This window comes from Malus sylvestris, chromosome 9 (genome assembly GCF_916048215.2).
Source record: "Malus sylvestris chromosome 9, drMalSylv7.2, whole genome shotgun sequence".
NCBI lineage: Eukaryota > Viridiplantae > Streptophyta > Magnoliopsida > Rosales > Rosaceae > Malus > Malus sylvestris.
In genome coordinates, this window is record NC_062268.1 from 6,127,270 (window position 1) to 6,146,591 (window position 19,322).

A 19,322-nucleotide genomic window follows, 5' to 3' on the forward strand; every position below is an offset into this window, starting at 1 on the left:
CCGGGGTAAAGTAGGAGTAGCCGAAATTGAAGGAAAGATGAGAGAAAATCGGTTACGGTGGTTTGGACATGTGCAAAGAAGGCCTACTGACGCTCCGATTAGAAGATGCGACTATGGGACAGAGGTTCAGGGCCGAAGGGGTAGAGGAAGACCTAGGAAAACTTTGGAAGAGACTCTAAGAAAAGACTTAGAGTACTTGGATCTAACGAAGGACATGACACAGGATCGAGCACAATGGCGTTCTAAGATTCATATAGCCGATCCCACTCAGTGACTTGGATTTTCCAAGTCTCCAACCAAGAAGTTTTCCTCACTCGGGAAATTAAGGGAACACTACCCCAACCTACATGCTCCACTCAGAAAGCTTCAACATACAAGCTTCAACAAAAGAAAATTCAAAGAACTTAGCGAAGAAGGCTTTGGTGTATTTAACACAATACGTTGAAATGAAGGAAAGCTTATTTATTGATATCCCCGATAAGCTACAAATATGTACATATACATGAGTCAAAATAAACACACAAGAGGGAGCCTTCACAAAGGTTGCTTAGGAGAAGTCTCAGCAGTCGGTAGAGCCCCAGAAAGAGAAGGCACCGGAGGGGGATCATTTGGAGCCTCAGTACTGGACAGAACCCTAGAAGGAGGAGGCATCAGAGGTTGATCATTTGGAGCTTCATTACGCGGTACAGCCCCAGAAGACGAAGGCAATAAATGCCTTTGGAACAAACCCACAAATCTCTGATGATCAAGTAAAACCTGACCATTAGTTTCCTTCATCTGGTCAAGCTTCCTCTTCATGTTTGTAGCATAGTCATGTGCGAGCCGGTGCAACTGTTTATTCTCATGCTTGAGCCCTCTAATCTCCTGTTTGAGACTCATCACTTCAGCCGCCAATGATTCAACTTGGCGGGTTCGAGCAAATAGGCGTTGGGCCATATTAGACACAGAACCTGCACACTGAACACTGAGAGCCAGCGAATCCTTAACAGCTAACTCATCAGACCGTTTGGAAAGTAGTCTGTTATCTTTGGGAGTGAGAAGGTTCCTGGCCACCACCGCAGCGGTCATATCATTCTTCATCACGGAATCCCCAACGGTAAGAGGACCAGTTGGGGAGACGAAGGATGGGCGCCATATGTTGTCTGGAGAAGGCGGGGCTGCCTCTTCAACAAGGTTCAAGTCAAAACGACGGTCGGAGGGGCCAGACATTTTCAAAGGTGTTGAAGAGAGAAGAGGTCGGACAAATCAAGATCTTAGAAGTGCAAGAATGAAGCTTCTACTGGTGGAGATTCAAGTGTGCTTTGGAACTTAATGCCAACCCCTATAAAAATCTGCACTCGACGGAGCTTCAGAAATCAAAGAGGCGCCTGCTCAGAAATCGAAGAGGCGTTTGCTTTCTCAAAAGTTGGGCTGCTTAGAGATCACGAGGGTTGATCTCAGAAATCGAAGAGCCGTTTGCTTTCTCAAAAGTTGGGCTGCTCAAAGACCACGAAGGCCGATCTCAGAAATCGAAGAGGCGCTCGCTTTCTCAAAAGCTGGGCTCCCTAGAGACCACGAGGGCCGATCTCAGAAATCGAAGAGGCACCTACTTTTCCAGCCTTGTCAGCACCTGTCACACGCACACTCAGCTTTGTGGAAATTATGGGCATTCTGTCAAAGACTTCTGGGGAAGTAGAAAACACATGAATCTTACTGTTCAATCACCCACTTCCCACACGCAACAATAGCTCATGGGTACCACAGATAACTTTGCCAAAGTTCTCTGCCAAAGTTGAGCACGTGAAGCTTGCAGCTCCCACTACATCGCTCTGACCAAGAAGGGTAAAAGAATAGCAAAGAAACAGCACTAACAAAGTTTAGACCCATAAATTTTGAAGGTCTAGCTACCATATTATTACCCACAAGGGTAAAGGAACAGTACCACTGCTGGATAATTGGAAAGTCCATGTATGTCAACCTCTGTGCTTCGTGGCAAGGTAGACTAGCAAACATGCCCAACCTTTACTCACATTCGAGAAAACACTCCCAATAAGATTGCTTGCTCCAAAATCGAAGAGGCACCGTCCTCCGAATCTAAAGAGCCAGACTCCCAACATGACTACTTTCTTAAAAATCGAAGAGAGGGTAAAAGAACAGTACCATTGCTGGATAATTGGAAAGTCCCTGTGTGTCAACCTCTGTGCTTCGTGGCAAGGTAGACTAGCAAACATGCCTAACCTTTACTCACATTCGAGAAAACACTCCCAACAAGATTGCTTGCTCCAAAATCGAAGAGGCACCGCCCTCCGAATCTCGAGAGCCACTCTCCCAACATGATTACTTTCTCAAAAATCGAAGAGACACTGCTCCCCGAATCTCGAGAGCCAGACCCCCAGCATGATTGCTTTCTCAAAAATCGGTGAGGCACCGTTCTCCGAATCAATCGAAGAGGCGCTCGCTTTCTTAAAAGCTGGGCTGCTCAGAGACCACGAGGGCCGATCTCAGAAATCGAAGAGGCACCTACTTTTCTAGCCTTGTCAGCACCTGTCACACGCACACTCAGCTTTGCAGAAATTATGGGCATTCTGTCGAAGACTTCTGGTGAAGTAGAAAGCACATGAATCTTACTGTTCAACCACCCACACGCAACAATAACTCATGGGTACCACAGATCACTTTGCCAAAGTTCTCTGCCAAAGTTGAGCACGTGAAGCTTGCAGCTCCCACTACATCGCTCTGACCAAGAAAGGTAAAAGAATAGCAAAGAAACAGCACTAACAAAGTTTAGACACATAAATTTTGAAGGTCTAGCTACCATATTATTACCCACAAGGGTAAAGGAACAATACCACTGCTGGATAATTGGAAAGTCCCTGTGTGTCAACCTCTGTGCTTCGTGGCAAGGTAGACTAGCAAACATGCCCAACCTTTACTCACATTCGAGAAAACAGTCCCAACAAGATTGCTTGCTCCAAAATCGAAGAGGCACCGTCCTCCGAATCTCGAGAGCCAGACTCCCAACATGACTACTTTCTCAAAATTGAAGAGAGGGTAAAGGAACAGTACCATTGCTGGATAATTGGAAAGTCCCTGTGTGTCAACCTTTGTGCTTCGTGGCAAGGTAGACTAGCAAACATGTCCAACCTTTACTCACATTCGAGACAACACTCCCAACAAGATTGCTTGCTCCAAAATCGAAGAGGCACCGCCCTCCGAATCTCGAGAGCCAGACTCCCAACATGATTACTTCCTCAAAAATCGAAGAGACACTGCTCTCCGAATCTCGAGAGTCAGACCCCCAGCATGATTGCTTTCTCAAAAATCGAAGAGGCATCGTTCTCCGAATCTCGAGAGCCAGATACCACAGACCACTTTTTCAAAGTGCTCTGACAGAGTTAAAACATGTGAAACTGGCAGCTCCCACTACCGTGCTATGACCAAGCAGGGTAAAGGAATAGCATTACTACTTGTTGTTAGGGAGACCCCTATATATGTCGACCTCCATCCCCAACGGACAGGCAGACCTGCAAAAATGCTCAACCCTTCATCATATCTGAGAGGGCACTCCCAACAAAGCCTTTCGAAATATTCAGCTTTCTTTCCCCCCGATAATACCTCTGCAAACAAGCTATACTAGAGCAAGAATATCTCATATCATCAGGGTTAAAAGCAAGAGTATCCCATATCATGCTTTTTCCCTGTTTTTTCTTTTGGCCTTGTTTTTACCTGCAAGACAAGGAGAAAGAGAGCAATCAGTCAGCACTTGGAATCAAGCTTCCAGCCAGGAACTGACTGCCTGGAACCCCTTACTTGATTACTTACCTGGCATTGCTCTCGAGTACTCATCTTCAACATCTTATGTTTCCAGGGAAGATTCCGCATCTGCTTGAGGAACAGATAGGGCAAGTGCGAAGGATACAAGGAAGCATGTGGAGACAAGCGTAACAGCACACGTGCCGATACATCCATTACTCTGTCAAAAGCAAAAGTATCCCATATCAGCAGGGTGGAACGTACTCTAGATTTGATGGACTTGTTTTGACCCTCAAATTCTTCAGTCGGCCTTATACTCTGGAGGAAACCAGAAAACCCTCCAGCTCAGTTCAAGAATAAGCCTGTGGAAAGTTACTTCTTCAAAAGCAAAAGTATCTCATATCATCTCTTCTCATCTTTCTTCTCTTTATCCTTCATGCTGCTGCAAGATGGGGAGAAGGTGAACAATCAGTCGGAGCTCTGATTGCTTACCTTGTCTGTCACCTCTTTCAGCAGACCCCCTAGCTCGGCGACTTGGGGGACTCCTACTACATGGTTTGTATTGCGCTTGACCAAGCCTAAAACTACAAGTAAGCTTCAAGTGAAATTGATACATTACCTTGTGCATCTCCACCAGTTAAAGATACCACCCCTGGATGGAGGAAGAGTACTTCCAGAGAAGATGCCACATCTACCTATGAGACAGATAAGGCAAGTCAAGACGACACCACACTCCGATACTTAGAAGTTTCGTGATTACGAGATCATTCTCCCACAATATTTCCTAATGTCATTTGTACTAAATCATTCACTTGTACTCACTAAAGGAGAGCTTGAACCTATGTACTTTTGTAAACCCTTCACAATTAATGAGAACTCTTCTATTCCGTGGACGTAGCCAATCTGGGTGAACCACGTACATCTTGTGTTTGCTTTCCTATCTCTATCCATTTATATACTTATCCACACTAATGACTGGAGCAATCTAGCGAAGATCACAAAAAGCGACCGTTTTCGTTACCTAGGATCTATCTTGCAAGAGAACGGAGAATTAGATGGAGATCTCAACCATAGAATACGAGCTGGATGGAAAGAGTGCATCCGGCGTGTTGTGTGACCGTCGTAGGCCACTGAAGCTCAAGGGAAAATTTTATAGGACGGCAATAAGGCCAGCGATGGTGTATGGCAGAGAATGTTGGGTGGTGAAGCATCAACACGTACACAAAATGGGTGTAGCGGAGATGAGGATGCTTCGTGGGATGTGTGGGCACACGAGAAAGGATAAGATTGGGAATGAGGATATCCGAGGTAAAGTAGGAGTAGCCGAAATTGTAGGAAAGATGAGAGAAAATCGGCTCTGGTGATTTGGACATGTGCAAAGAAGGCCGACTGACGTTCCGGTTCGAAGACGTGACTACGGGACAGAGGTTCAGGGCCGAAGGGGTAGAGGAAGACCTAGGAAAACTTTGGAAGAGACTCTAAGAAAAGACTTAGAGTACTTGGATCTAACGGAGGACATGACACAAAACCGAGCGCAATGGCGTTCTAGGATTTATATAGCCGACCCCACTTAGTGGGAAAAGGCTTTGTTGTTGTTGTTGTTGTTGTTGTATTAAAATTTGAAAATTTGCCACGTTTAGCCATTTATTATTGACATTAATGAATTGATCAACAAATTTCCTAATATACCCCTAAGGGGTGGAGGAAATGAGGGGTGGGTGGGGTGAACGGTTCAGGTCTCCGGGAGGGGAGTCGACTAATAGGGGAGAAGGGTTGTGGTGGCGACTTGGGAATTGGGAACTTGTTTATTTTAATTTTACTTTTATAAAAGTCGATTGTGTTAAATTGATATGCAATAAGAATGCAGGTGTAAGCAAATTATTAGTGAACAACGTTACCTGTTATGTTGAGATGTTTGTTTCAGTCACATAGAAAAATTTCTCTACAAACAAATGCTTTAACGCAAACAGTTTATAAATAGGGATTCCCATTGCACCATTCAGTCATTCAATTCATCCCTAGTATTCTGCAAAGGATTTTGTCAACAATGTCCTTATCGTATTTCTTTTCATAAGATATGGGTAGGATTTCGCCCATTAACAAAAATTGAAGTTCATGCCAATACAAATATTGAAGTTGGAGTTTATTACCAAATCTGGAACACGTACATTAATTATACATTCTTTAGGCCCAAAAACAGAAAGAGTGTACATAACTTATTTATCATTATTCTTTAAGCAACTCCTAAAAACTCCCTCAAAAGTGACCGAAACAAATATCAAGACAAAATGACTAGAACAGTCTAAGAGAACCGAATGACCAAGGTTTGCCTTTTTTGTTGGCCACAAATATTCCAGCTCCGTAAGTAGAAATGAAGATCTCAACAAGGAGGAAAAATTGCATCCATACGAAGGAGACAACTGGAACACTAGCAAGTAAAATGATCGGAACCACTATCCACTTTTTTGAATCCAGCATAAGAAAAAGGGTAGAAGAAAACGCAATCATCATGGTAACGATAGAGGAGAAGAGGGTGAAAAGGCCTATAACCATCTTCGTTGGCAATGATTTAAGAAAATCCTCTTCAGCATAACGCGAGTTGAGAATTCCTAAGAATGTCACCACTGAAGTTGTGGAAGAAAAGAGTGAAAAGACATCAGCAACTATGAAGACCATAAAGATCCTTTTATTTAAGAACACGGGATAGCCTGCCTTGATTCCACCTGGAACTGAGAATACTGCGATAAACATGATTGTAACAATAAGAGCCCCTACAACCGTACAAGAAGTTGCTGTTGCTTTCATTGACCTTTCACATTCGTTTGCCAATTCCTTGTGGTTCTTAGTAAATAGATCACGGGCGGTCATGCCATCTGTATAGTTTACAACTTCAAGAAACTTGGGAGGTACAATTTTCTCCACGTCCTGCATTTCAGTGAATAGAAGAAAGTCAAATAATTTATTTTCTTCAAGGACACTCAAATCTAATCCCAAGTAATTAATATTTTTTGTACAAACCCTTGAATATCCGCTCTTTGACCATGAATATATATTGCTAAAATCTAATTTCAAATAACCTAGCATTCTGAGCTCTTAAACAGTAATCAAAATTTCATTTTTATTTTGGTTGTTTCCTGATTGTGCAAATTGCTGTCACAAATAATCAGGTTTTATTTGGTATGTCCTCCAAATAATCAAGTAATTTACCAATTAACCATGTGACTAGAATTTTATACAGTAAAACCTATTTATAGTGGACCTTGTGGATTGCTTTGGTACTAACCTCTTTTTTTTAAACCCAGTACGTCTTAGATTCAAATGAAAACTAATGAAAATGGCTTGAAAATTTTGAGTTTTAACGATAAGGACAAAATAAAGGGTAAAGTGAATAGTATCAGTATTGACTTTTTAGTGTAAAAATATGGTTTTTCTTAAAGTGAACCGTACCGGGAGATTTTCGTTAAAATTTCCTAGATTCAAATCCTTATCTATTCAATCTAGCTTAGAATAGTGATATTGCTTGTAAAATTTTAGTTATTTCTTTTAGGTCACATCCTAAGAAGAGAGGTGGTGTTTCCTGAGGCCACGTTTTAGTAGTCACTTAATTTTGTAATCCCTTTTTATTTTTATAAAGGTATTGGTGGTGGGTTCACATATTGAGTCAGTCATAATTACACATGAAACTCGTTATTTATGAGACTTGAACTTGAAACTTGATTAACAGTATAGTGAAATTTGATTTCTTGATTAGAAACATAAAATATATAAGAAGAAACTCTAACCTTGAACCATTGTAGTTCTCTCTGCATTTGCATTGCTGCACATGGGATTTGTTTAAGCTGTGCGGGTGGGGATAACCTCGCTGCTGAATGTAGTAAAGTATTGTTGAACTTATCTACTCTGGATTCAGTACGAACATTCATGATTCGGGTAAATTCATGGAAAAAGTTATAGACTTTTTCTTGGCGGCATTCAATGGAAAACTGAAACATGCTCTTTGCATTTTCGTCATATATCCCTAAAGCTAGGGTATTTGCAGTAAACAGCTGACGAAGAAACTCATCATTCCCATGTTCAACAGCTTTGAAGAGTGCTGTGTGTACGGAACTTCCTTGCATTTGTTTCAGGTTTAAACCTTCTGTCATTTTGCATATGCCTTGTAAAACTTCAAGGGATTGGACATGGATCTGTTTCAATTTGTATATGTGATCGATTCCTAGGTGGACGTAGAAAAATAATTAATCATTAAGTTTCAAGAAGAATGACTGAAAGAAGTTCTAATCGATCAATGGATAAATGTTAGACTAAAAATTGAAAGAAAAGATGACATGAAGCATTACCGAAAAGTTTACGGAGATTTGAGATAAGCCCTCGCAGAAAAGGCATTACTACATTGCGAATACAAAAATGTTGCATTAGATATTCAAAGCATTTGTTAATTAGGTATGATCCATAACAAAGTAAAAGATACACCTGAGGATATTACATACCGGAGAGAATTATGTGACCCCTTTGATCATTAATCGGGTCATTGGCTTGTTTTTGAACATCCATGCGAACATCACGGATCCCAGAAGCATGTGGTATGTTTATACCTATCAAGGAAATAAACACGACTCTAATCAATGTATAGAACTTTTTGTTTTGGTCGAGAGTCTGGAAGCATGAACCTTTTCTTTTACTGTATAAATATTTAAAAAATTAGATTTTAGTCCTTAAATAAGAAGAAGTTTGAAAAATGTCTTATCCAAGATTAAAAATTGATTTCAATCCCTAAATTTTATTTAATGCCACCATATGCATTCAATGTCTTTTTTATTATTATTTTTATTTTATAATTTTACGGTGTCCAGAATTACATTTCATGTAAAATATTGTAAATTTTATTATCATTTGAAATCAAATCAATTAGCTTTATTTGTGACATTTTCCATAACCAATTTATGGTAAGTATCATATAATAAAGAAAATATTTTGGTAGACTTTTCAATACACTTATATTTTTGCATATTTTCTTATGAGCCATTAATTCATTGCAAAATATTTAGGTATAGACATTTAGGTACACTAGTATGATATACTATGTTTAGTTATGGACATTTCAGTACACTAGTTTGGTATAATATGTTTAGGTACAGAAATTTCGGTACACTAGTATAATAAAATAAATTAAAATAGTTCAGTAAAATAAATTAAAATATTACAGACATTTTCATACATTAGTTCAATAAAATAAATTAAAATAGTTCAGTAAAATAAATTATGGTACGGACGTCTAGGTACACTAATTAGAGGAAGTTAAACTAAATTAAAGAATTCAAATGTGTATAATGATAAATTTAAAATGTGTATAATAATAAATTTAAAATTTAATGTGGAGATATTAAATAAGATATCTATTAAATATGAAAACAAAAATATAACATAAATTCGAATTAAGTATACATTAAAGGACTAAAATAAATATATAATCCAACACTAGATTTTTATTAAATTTTAATCTTCTTCATGGATTAAAGTTCAAAAACCCAATAAATATTTTTGTCTGTGAAAAGAGAAGTTTAGGTGCATACCCAAAATAAATGATTAACATGGAAAACAGTGGACTTACTGGTGAAGACAAACATAAGAGCCGTTTTTGGCACGTTGTTTTACTATTTCTTAACTTAAACTAGTGAAAGAATGCATAGTGTGGAAACATAAATTAATTACGCCCGAATCATAGACTGTCAAGTGGACTAAGCTCAACACTAATGGGTTAAACAGGTCAACCTTCTAAGGACCAGCAAAAACCCACAACTATCAAGCCCAGGCCCAAATCTTGTCAAGACATTTTTGTTTTTCTTTGTGGGACATGGTTGTAAAACCCTCGCACCACACCCCTTAAGGAAGGGAAAAAGATCCTCGCCGGATCGTTTTTTGGAGATCCTAAGGATCCGGTAATCGTGATCATTCATCGTACATCATGCGATCAGTTTTTATTAGGTACTATTTATATTTAATTTTAAATTTTAAATTTTGAAATGATTTATGACCGCACGATGTACGATAAACAGTCACAATCACGAGATACCTAGGATCCCCATGAAAAGGATCCGACAAGGATCCTTTTCCTTAAGAAAGTTAAAGGTTCTATTATAAATTAAATTGTCAATATGGAGAGTAGTTTAGTCCTTACAAGATTTCTCATTTCACTAATGTAAACTTTTTACTTCGCATCATTATGCCCCCTTACCTATGACTAATTTTTAAACCAAACACGTGGCCATCACGAATTGGGTGATGTTGAGCAAGTGTGGCCCTTGGGATTTACAACCTATAGGCGTCTAAGCCGACAGGTAAAGGGAGACTCGTTGACTTGCCTAACCCGTTATGGCATACTAGTAGACAATTGATGGACCTCTTCCACTATAAATAACCAAGTCGTACAAGGAAACTTATTGATCACAAACTTTATTTAGAATTCTCTTTTGAATGTTAGTTGCTCTCAACGTCTTCTGACTTGGGCATCGGAGATAGAAATTTCCAATAGACATAAAATGAATTTTCTTATGTTTTATTTTGTCATATTAAGTATAAAAAATATAAAAAAAATAAGAGATTTGAGATAAATCAAATCGCGTGAATTGTGTGCAGGTATCCTTGCATGTATAACATTTAGGAAAGGGTAATGCTAGGAAGATCAAATTTGTAGACTAAATTTTGTAAACTAAATTATTACTTAAGAGGTTATGCTAAGGAAACTAAATTTGTAAACTAAATGACATGAAAGTTGATGATTGAATTATTACTTAAGGTTGATAAACGTGCTCATTTCTATTAGTGTGACATCATTTAGTTTGCAAATTATGCTTACAAATTTAGTCTCTCTAGCATTACTCTTATTTAAGTGTTAATTAACATGTTTACTTTTTTTTTTGTGACACATCATTTGAATTGCAAATTAGTCTATCTAGCATTCCTCTTTAGGAAATAACTTATTGAAAACTGGTAGGTGCCCAATGGACCAGAGGAACAAAGAAATTAATAAAGTATAAAATTTATCATAGAATAGAGAGTAATTACCAACTGACATATAAGTCGATTATTGGATTATTACCTAAGTGTTAATTAACGTGCTTACTTCTTATTGATGACATATAATTTGGCTTGCAAATTTAGTCTATAAATTTGGTCTACCTAGCATTACTCTTTAGGAAATATCTTATTGAAAAACTCGTAGGTGCCCACTCGACTAGAGGGACAGGGATATTAATAAAGTATAAAATTTATCATAGAATAAAGTGTAATTACTAACTGTTATAGATCCATTGTTGCCAGAACCCGAGATGCGTTCCACTTGAAAAGAGAGATGGCATACAAGCCAATTCCTGCAAAGGTGATTTCCCCGTAGAGTTTGTAGCAAAGGCCAAGTTCGGGCAACGCTGAATTAAATCCAATGCAATATCTACAATAGATAAAAAGAAGAAGAATTACATACATGGCAAAAAGTAAGTAATCAATATTTCTGAGGAAAAATGCTATTTAAATACATAAAAATAATACAATCTGAAGTAGAGGTGGGCCTAACGTATATTATTGCAGTCCACGTTAATTTGAGAGTGTGTCAGAAAATGTGTGTGTATAATTACTGTATTTGAAACATTTAAGTACCGAGTTCTTTGGAGGTAAAACAGTGGGAAATAAGGTCAGCGCTAGTCCGACAGTTGTCTTGGGTCGACGTCAAAGCTTCCAAAGGGGTAACTGAATAGAGATAGCGAGCCAATTCCCAATGGCCGCCATGACAAGCCTTGATCAGTGGGATCATTTTAAGGGGATTGCATGGTATGCAAAGTAATCTCTTGTTCTTTTCGATTATGCATCTAGCCACTTCGGGTGCTATTAGCGTAGCCAGAGCTAAAGCTGTGACACCGTTAGCGTCTTCTATTTCCAAGTCTTCCTCCGTCATCCACTCCACTAATTCTTTCGCCATATGTTCGTTTTCCATTGAAACTGCCATGTGAAGAGCTGTCGAGCCTGATAATGAACCTCTTTCTCTGATTGCCTCGTGATGCATAGTAAGATACTTCTTTGCAGAATCACAGTCACCTTTTACAACAGCATCAATGAAGGATTGATGGTGGGGGAACTCATTGAAGTCGCCGTTAGTGTTATAATGATCTGTCAAGTAATATTTTATGGATTGTTAACTAAACGTCAATAATTTGAGGATGAATTATATGTAATGTTGAAAATAATAGAGAACTAAATAAAATAATTAATTAAACAAAACAATAAAGGTTCATGCATGCTGCTGTACAGTTGAGATCAGATAATACTGCTTACGTACCCTCATTCCGCGTCAGACCGGTATTCAATTCTTCATGTGGTATCAAAACCTCTGCATCGATCACAAGAGGTGACTTCATTAGAAGAAGTAAACTCGATCTTGATAGTTATATTGGAATGAACATAGAAAGGAGACATGTAGTACGTTCTACACGTACCTGTGTTTTCCAAGGCTGGATCGGCCGGCTTCAACTTTTCAGCCAAAGCATCCCAGGCGACTTTGGCACTGCTAATGCCCCGGATAAAAAAATAAGTATCATCCCCGCAACAACTCTGGATTGCATGTAAAACCTTGGCATTATTCTTCCTCCAGACCATGAATTCAACTTCTCCATCTTCTCGTCTAGGAGGTTCAGAGGTCCCTTCCACAACCTCCCAAAGATCTTCAGCCAACAAGTAGGTTTTAAACCGGAAACTCCAATCTTCATAATTATCGTGACTAAGAACTTTAAGATTAGCAATTACACTAGGAACAACCGCAGCTGCCATGTTCAATCTGCAAATGTAATCAATTATCAAATATGATATTACGTCGATTTTTAAGAAAATAATGAAACAAATCAATATAACTAAACTCACTGCTCGATCCAGTAGTGGCAATCTTCAAAAAATAATTAAGATGCAGCTATGAGCCTATGAGCTTAGCTTGAGTAAACTCGACCACTCTGAGCACCTAGTGGAGTAAACTTCTGATGTATATATAGGTAGCAAATGAGCAATGAAAGACTTGGTAAAAGAGACAGAACAATATGCCACCTAATTGCCACCTAATACAGCAGTAAATTCCCACTCGGTGTTAACTGCGCGTATTCAATAATGGGAGAATTCTGTCTCTACCTTCAGCCATACAACACTGCTTTTCTTCAATAATTAGTACAATTAAATTAACACTCTTATGGTTGGACTAAATTCTATATCCAATGGTTGGGCTAAAAGCCAAATATTTTAGCTCGGAAAATTTAACTTTTAGCCCAGAAACAGTTTTTCTGCTCCAACAGTTCTAGCCTAAAATTTTAGCCCGGGATTATTAGAGAATGAACTTATGCTATTTTTTTGTTAAATTAATTTTTTTTTTTAAATATGTAGACTGTCGTAAATTAATTTTACGAACATTTTAATCTAAAAAAAATTTTAATTCCGATAAATATTAAAAAATTTAAATTCCGATAAATATTGAAAAAATTTAAATTTCGATAAATATTGAAAAATTTAAATTCTGATTTTTGGGCTAAATTTCGCGGGGAATCTGGCCTTGGTTTAGCATTTAACCCAAATTTTCCCCTTGGGTTGGAGTGGGTTTGAGAGGAAATTTTAGGGGGTAATTTGACTTTTAGCCCACCATTGAAGTTAGTATTAGGTCTTGTTGATAAAAAAAATAAAAAACATAAATAAATAAATAAAACACTCTTAGGTCTTGTTTGGTTTTTTTTTAAAACCAACAAATTGCTTTAAAGGTAGACATAAACTGATAAAAGCATACGGAAAAATAAAATAGCAAACTTATTTTAAAATGATAGCCTCTAAATAACAACTATGCTTCTTTCATAAAAAGTAGAGCCTAAATCCTTTAATAAATATTTTCAAATCATGTATATACCCTAATGTTTTTTTTAAAATGACGTTGTCGATCATTTTGCACACACATTTTCTCCCTTTGAAAACAAAGTGAGCACCACCATCTATCACCACAACCACCAATCTTACCACCACAAGTACCACGACAACCACCAACCTTACCACCACAAAGTTGTTGTCTCTACCCCACATCAACTCTACCTCTACACCCCCAACCACCATAACCCACATTGGCACCACACCATGCCCTCACTATTGTCATTACCATCAACATCACTGTTATGCTCTGCAACCACCTATGACTGTAAATTTGTAGCCACCATGCCTTACTATTGGCACCACCATCATACCTCCATTATTTTTGCTGCTATGATCACCACTCCTACCAACGCTATCATCGAACCCCTAATACCATGTCCATTATGTCATTATACATACTAAAACACTTTCAGATTAATATTTATCAAAATGTAATGCTAGAGAGACCATCTTTTTTTTTTAGAACAAACGATAATATTTATACAAACAGGATGGGGGAGTGGGCTAAGCATCATAATGGACTAGCCATAATAACGTGATTCAAATTCGCGTTTGGCGAGAATCGAACGTATGACATCTCTTTAATGAAGAGGAATACTACTAGACCGTAGTATTAAGTGGCAAGACCATTTTTTTTAACGAATAATATTATCTACACTAAGGGAGTGGGGGAAAGTGGCAAGACCATCTATTTAAACCATATTTTGTAAACCATATGACGTGGTTATTAATAATACTTAAGTACTGATTAATATGCTTATTTTTTATTGATGACACATCACATAATTTGCAAATTTTGTTTAAAAAATTGATCTACCTATTATCTTTTACAATGCTTTTGATACTCATAACACTTATTAAAATATAAAAATTCATCAAACAACAAGAATCATAAATATAAAGTGAAGTTGGATTTTTTTTTTTTTTGGTAAGAATCTAAGTGCATGATAAGGTGCGTGATAGGGAGTGATTAGAGAGAGACTTTTCCAACTCCAAACCTAATAATTATACCCGAACTTGTTCAAATTTTTTTGGTAAAAGTTTTGACATGTACGAGAAACACTTAGCTCCCATGTTCCACGGTTCCACCTTCTTGTCAAGACGCGGTACGCAACACCTCCACAGTCCATATCAGACACGATTTTTTTGGACACAAGCCCTCGTCTCCGCCACTGTAATTTCCCACAACGGAGACGATTCCTTGGATCGACCAAAAAAACACGATTCTTTTGGACTGACTCTCCAGTCACCCACTACTGGAAGTCTCCACAACAGTAATCAGATATAATTCTTTCATTTCTTTCTGGCTAAAGTCAAGATCTTTGCTCCCCACAACCACAGACAATGTGGTTGATTGGTTACGTGTCGGTTTAGATATCATAAAATAATACGGGACCGCCATTGCATGATTATTGTGCATTCACATGAAAGAAAGGCCGATCCTTTTCTTATTGGTCAAGAATGTCGTATTTTTAGCTTTCTATCTTTTCCCAGCACAAAATGATGGCCATTGCAATATCCGCGAGTCACAATTCATATCATATTCTCTAAGGAATGAGTGGCGTGAGGAGTGCATCAATCATGATTCACAATTCATATACCTTTTCAGAAATGCAGAGTATACTGCGCATAGTCCAGAGATTGATAATACTCTTTTGGGTAATTGTACTAAAATACCTCAACTAATGGTCGAATCATAATCTTATACTTTATGTTTTGAAAATTACAATATCATACCTCATCTTACGAGTTTATTGCGATGTTAGACATTCGTTAAATGCTGACGTGATTTGAAGCGTGACTCATTCCTTAACCCAATTCAATAAAAATATTTAAATATTAAAAATTAAAGATTAATATTTTAAAATATATTTTATAAAAAAAATTAGGACCCATCCCTACAAAATTATTACCCTCACCCTTCTTCCCCAATTCATCTTCCCCAATTCATCTATAAAAAAATTAGGACCCATCCCTACAAAATTATTACCCTCACCCTTCTTCCCCAATTCATCTCCCCCCACCCCCACAAAACTCTAACTCCTTCACCATCACAACCTAATCCCCCACCTCCTTCACCATCACAACCTAATCCCCCACCGCCGCCCACTTCCAAGACTAGGCTCACCCACCTATTTTTCATTAAAGGAATCCACGTGGGGGCTTGGATTGGCACAACCGACTTCCTGGGCGAGCTTCTCAGGTGAGTTTACGGCAAACTCCGGTGACAAGCACATTCGCCACTAGGATGAATTTTTTTGTCAAATTACTATACCAACTGTATCATACCAAGGTTGTGTCAAAAAAAATTGTACCATTGGTAAGGATACGGTACCATACCATACATTTTCGGTACGGTAATGGTAATGATATATCATACCCTACCGTACCACTACTATTAATATTATATCATTTATTTATTCATTTATATATATAATTAGGTATTATTATCATTATATATGTACTTTATATTTTTTTTCTAATCATTTATCCAATCATCTCACCCTCTAACTTTTATTTTCCCAATAAAAAAGCCTAAGCCTTTTTGCGCTGCGACTCTTCATCTTTTCACTCATCTAACCATCGTCTTCGTCTATGTTGCTTCCGTTCTGGCAACTCTCTCTCTTCGCAGTCCATCTCATATTCTCCATCATCAAATTGGGATGTCTTTCTCCCTGATTTCATCTATCAAGTTAATTTTTGTATAATTTTAAAGAATGTAGAGATGAAATTTAGGAATCTTTGTATTATTCTTTTTAGATATGTTGGGTTCTTTCAGCAATTCTTCTATCTATTTACTTCTTATTTTTTAAATGAATCTCTATAAAATTCTTATAATTAAATAAAAAAAATTTTAGAAACCCAAAGAGAGTAGTCAAAATACATTTGGGCCTTGAATTGGGTTGGAAAAAAAAAATTAAAATTTTGGAAGAATGAACCAAAATAAAGTGGTAATTATCATTATAATACCTTGCAAACTGAATTATTTGGCATACAGTATGCTGAAAGTTTAGCACGGTAACAAATTTTTTCATACCAAAAGTTTGGTATGTTAATTGGTACATGAGTTTTTGTACGGTAATCTACCAATACCACCCCTAGTCGCAACCACCGCCGTTCCACTGCTTTCGGTGCCACAAATAGGACCACCCAGATTTCACGCTGTTTGGTCGCCGTTCATGGTGGATAGAACTGTGGATCTCAGGACCAAGCTCATCAGGTAGTTGCCATCGGCGGTGTCAACAATCGAATCGAGAGGATTGCGAATCGCGGTTTGGCACAGCATATGGGCAACGGTGAGAAATGAACTGCTTCTATCCACGACGACGTCGTTTTCACCACATGGGGATCGGGGGTTTGATTGCCTCAGTCTCCTCCCTGTTAGCTAGCCACGGTCTCTCTGTCGACATCGGAAAAATGACGGTGTCTCTTCCCTGCAGCCAAAGCTGGGCAGCAGCTCAACCACAAGAAAAAAGGGCGACTGGGCAAAGCAGCAGCTGCGCTGCGGGAGGAAGAAGAAGGAACAAACATAACCCTGGGCCAACTATGTCGTTTGGCCCCATTCTCTTCAATTTTTTTTTTTAATTTCATAATATTCTTTTATTAATTTCAAATATTTTTAAATAATAACAATTTTTTATTAATTTTTTGTCCACGTGGCTCAAACATGATATTCGTATCAGCAAAGTGTGGGGTTTGCGCTTGTCACGTCAATATTTAACAGAAAAGTTGATGGATGTATTACATTGCAATGAATTCGTAAGTTGATGTATGACATTGTAATGTTTAAAAGATAATGTATGAGATTGTTATGCGACATAAAATTAAAGTAATAAAATGTAATTTACCCTATTCTTTTAAACTGGATATTAGGACATCTCTTGAAAACTTTATGCTAGTTCTCTTCCATGTTAAGTTAAACTTTGCATATTGAAGGATAGAAATATCCAGATATTTATGGATAAGTATCCTTTCATCCATCATTAGTGGCCAAGCAGCTCCAATACCGCATCCTAGTAGGATTTCGAAACCAAATCCTATACAGCTCGGAGAAATGAAAGCCAAAAAGAAGCCTTTAGGGCAGTTTCACTTTGAAGGATTTGAGTTTGGGAATGGGGTTGGGGCAGTAACTATTCATGTGAATAGTGAACTGCTTTAACCTCTCAAAATCACTCTTCATGCAACCATTTTGAACAGTAAACAGTTAATATTTACAATGGTTATTGTTTTTCGGCTTTTTAGTCAAAATGGTTCCTGAGATTTGCATAACACATCACTTTGGTCCTTGAGATTGAAAATCAATATAAATGGTCCCTGAAATTGTCTACCATCCATTATTTTGGTCATTCCGTTAAAAACTATGTTAAGTGTCTCGGAGCTCTTAGTCGGAAGTTTGGGCAATTTTCAAAGCTTCGTAACTCAATCGTTTCTTAACCAAATTCAACCCATAATATATCAAAATAAAGATAGGAAAGCGTAGAACAAAATTATACCTATTTGGAAACCCAATGGTTGCCGGAGATGGTCGGAAAATAGCTTGAAAGGTAACTGGTCCGTGAGAAAACTGGAAAACTCGCTAGAAATTGGGTAAACTTTAAACGTTCATAACTTCTTCAATACTCAACAAAATTGAGTGATTCAAAAACAAAAATCATACTTCTAGACGAGAGGAAGAGAATGGTACCTTTCTTGATGGCTAACTCACCGTGGTTTGATTGGAAAACGGCTCGAAAATGGCAGTTTTGATCTCGAGTTAGCCAATTTCCAGCTAAACCACGGTGAATTAGCAGTCTAGAAATGTACCGTTCTCTTTGTCTCGTCGAGAAGTATGATTTTCATTTTTGAATCACTCAATTTTGTTTAGTATTGAAGAAGTTATGAACGTTTAAAGTTTAATACAGTCACCTTTCAGGCTATTTTTAAGCCATCTCCGGCAACCATTGGGCTTTCACATAGGTATAATTTTGTTCTACACTTTCCTATCTTCATTTTGATATATTATGAGTTGAATATCAGAGTGCGGAACAAACAAGACTATAAAATAATAAGAATATTATTAAACAAACTAAGAATGCCGAAACAGCTATAAAACCCTAAAAGACTACATTATGAATGACTTATTATTCTACAAGCTATAAAGCATCATATATATATATATATATATAACTAACATAACCCTAATAAGCAAGAAAACGAAACCCTAATACTAACGGGCTAAACCCAAATTCAAACAATAAAATAATCCTAAATTCCAACACTCCCCATCAAACTCATGGCGGTACACGTGATGAGTTTGCCAACAAGTAGATGTAGATGCAGCTCTGTTAGGCGAACAAGACAAGACAAGCTCTGTTAGGCGAACATGACAAGGCAAACTTCGTTAGGCGGACACGATAAGGCAAGCTCTGTTAGGAGGACACGACAAGGCAAGTTCCATTAGGTAGACAAGACAAGACAAGCAGACGAGCAATAAAGCGAGCAAACGAACAATCCAGATGAACAAACAAATTCGGGTGGTCACAAGTTCAAGCACTCAAACGATTGTTGTGGGATGGGCAACAAGAAGCTCCAAACACAAGCCCAATAGCAGAATCACATGGCCCCCAATGACTTAAAAACAGCCACCTCCTTTTCTTTCTTTTTTTTTT

The 19,322-nt window shown here is 37.9% G+C and overlaps 1 protein-coding gene across 1 annotated transcript; it reads right to left on the minus strand.

Annotated features, from left to right (window-relative positions):
* Positions 1–5,860: 5,860 nt before the first annotated feature.
* Positions 5,861–12,792, minus strand: LOC126634664 (uncharacterized). The gene is made up of 9 exons (XM_050305203.1): positions 12,640–12,792; positions 12,219–12,556; positions 12,062–12,112; positions 11,386–11,892; positions 11,030–11,179; positions 8,223–8,327; positions 8,073–8,120; positions 7,515–7,948; positions 5,861–6,657 (listed from the first exon to the last, which is right to left on the minus strand). Exons 2-9 carry the CDS (start codon positions 12,547–12,549, stop codon positions 6,025–6,027), a joined length of 2,259 nt encoding a protein of 752 aa, XP_050161160.1. The 5' UTR covers positions 12,550–12,556; positions 12,640–12,792; the 3' UTR covers positions 5,861–6,024.
* Positions 12,793–19,322: the final 6,530 nt, after the last annotated feature.

What these genes read in the sequence shown, in the direction of transcription:
- LOC126634664 (XM_050305203.1), bottom strand. Translation starts at nt 12,549, where the DNA reads ATGGCAGCTGCGGTTGTTCCTAGTGTAATTGCTAATCTTAAAGTTCTT. An exon ending in CGGTCTGACGCGGAATGAGG is followed by an intron (nt 11,893 to 12,061) that starts GTACGTAAGCAG and finishes ATTACTTGACAG; the next exon opens with ATCATTATAACACTAACGGC. An exon ending in GCAACAATGGATCTATAACA is followed by an intron (nt 8,328 to 11,029) that starts GTTAGTAATTAC and finishes TTTCCTTGATAG; the next exon opens with GTATAAACATACCACATGCT.